General features: G+C 54.9%; 1 protein-coding gene across 1 annotated transcript; it reads left to right on the top strand.

Annotated features, from left to right (window-relative positions):
* Positions 1-845: 845 nt before the first annotated feature.
* Positions 846-1,610, top strand: MPDU1 (mannose-P-dolichol utilization defect 1). The gene is made up of 3 exons (XM_041475567.1): positions 846-953; positions 1,277-1,342; positions 1,471-1,610. The coding sequence occupies exons 1-3, from the start codon at positions 866-868 to the stop codon at positions 1,545-1,547; spliced, it is 231 nt and encodes a 76-aa protein (XP_041331501.1). The 5' UTR covers positions 846-865; the 3' UTR covers positions 1,548-1,610.
* Positions 1,611-1,643: the final 33 nt, after the last annotated feature.

Here is a 1,643-nt window from a genome sequence, read left to right as displayed (position 1 = left end):
CTTGGGTGGTAGCGGGGAAGAAGAAGGGCGGAGTGCGCTTGCGCGGAGCCGCCTATCCTCCTTGCGCATGCGCAACAAGAACGAAGGGACGTACGGCAGTGCTGGCACGCATGGTGGCGTCCGGGTAGCGTTCTGCGCTTGCGCAGTACCACAGAAAACGTACGGAACTTTGCGTATGGCGGCGTGGACGCGTGTGTTGCGCATGCGCAGAGGGAAAAGACGGGGAGGGAAAAAATTGGATTTTGGATGTTCCGGATTCGCAAAATTTGGGGGTTGGATCCGCAAATTCCCATTCGGGAGGGACTGAGATCCCCAGAATCCCTCCGAGACCCCAAAACTCGGGCTGAACTCGCCGAAAGGGCGTCTCAGCGCGCTAAAAGCGGGTCCCGGACACCCCAAAATCTCTAAAATTCCCTCAAATTCGGGGCCTGGACCCCTCTGGAATCCCCCGAAGTCGAAACGCTCAAGACCTCACAAATTGTGGATCAGGACCTACATTTGAGGCTTTAAAGAAGGTCTTGTGTGGGATTTTGGGCGTCTCAGCGCGCTCCGGACACAAATTTTTGGGTGAATTTCGGGGATTTCTCTGGGATTTAAAACTTTAATCGTATTAATAAAGAATCGGCCAATCAGAGCTCGCCGCGCCCGCGGGGGGCGGAGCTTTACGCCCACTCAGCCAATCGCTTGCACAACAAACCGCTGACCAATCGCCACTCGGCGGAGATCTTGATTGGCAGGGGACTTTTATCTGATAACCAATCCAATTACAGGGCGGGTTTACATGGGCGGGGTTTTCTGGCGCCTCAGCCAATCACAGCGCGCGAGGGGCGTTTCCCGCCGTTTTCCCCTCAGCGCGGGAGCCGCCATGGAGCCGCTCCGGCCTTGGCTCGTCCCGTTCCTGCTGCCCGAGCGCTGCTTCGACCAATTCTTCCTGCGCTTCCAGCTCCTCGACGGTGCCGGAGGGGCCGCGGGGGGCGGTTCCGGGGCTTTTTGGGCCTTTTCGGGGGGTTTTGAGCCGGATTTTGGGGCGCCTTTAAGGGCTGTGGGGGCGGCCGCCATTTTGGTTACGGGCGGGAGTTGTGGGGACGCCGCCATCTTGGTTACGGGCGCGGGAAAAAAAAGCGCCGCCATTTTTGTTTCGGCCGTGAGGCGATGCCGCCGCCATCTTTGTTTTGGGTGTGGGGGGGACCCAAATTTTGAGGAATTTTTAGGGAATTTTGAGGAATTTTTGGGAATTTTGGCGTCACTTCACCTCACCTTTCTCCTTTCTCCGCAGTTCCGTGCTTGAAAATCCTCCTGAGCAAAGTTCTGGGCTACGGGATCGTGGCGGGATCCGTCCTGGGTGAGATTTTGGGGAGATCTGAGGGGATTTTGGGGCTCCAGGGAGGGGTTTGTGATCTCAGATTATTTTAGGATTAATTTGGGGAGATTTTGGGGTTTTTTTGGGATTTCACCCCGTTTCCCCCCCAGTGAAGGTTCCCCAGCTGCTGAAGGTTTGGGGGTCCCTGGGGGGGCATTTTTGGGTAATTTTGCGGTATTTTTGGTAATTTTGGGGTATTCCGATGTAATTCTCTGTAATTTTGGGGTATCTTGATGTATTTTTTGGTAATTTTAGGGTATTTTTTTGTAATTTTGGGGCATCT

Source organism: Pyrgilauda ruficollis, unplaced genomic scaffold (genome assembly GCF_017590135.1).
Source record: "Pyrgilauda ruficollis isolate IOZ18807 unplaced genomic scaffold, ASM1759013v1 scaffold3531, whole genome shotgun sequence".
In the NCBI taxonomy this organism is placed as follows: Eukaryota; Metazoa; Chordata; class Aves; order Passeriformes; family Passeridae; genus Pyrgilauda; species Pyrgilauda ruficollis.
The sequence above is the reverse complement of the archived record's forward strand: the minus strand, read 5'-3'. Positions and strand labels throughout refer to the sequence as shown.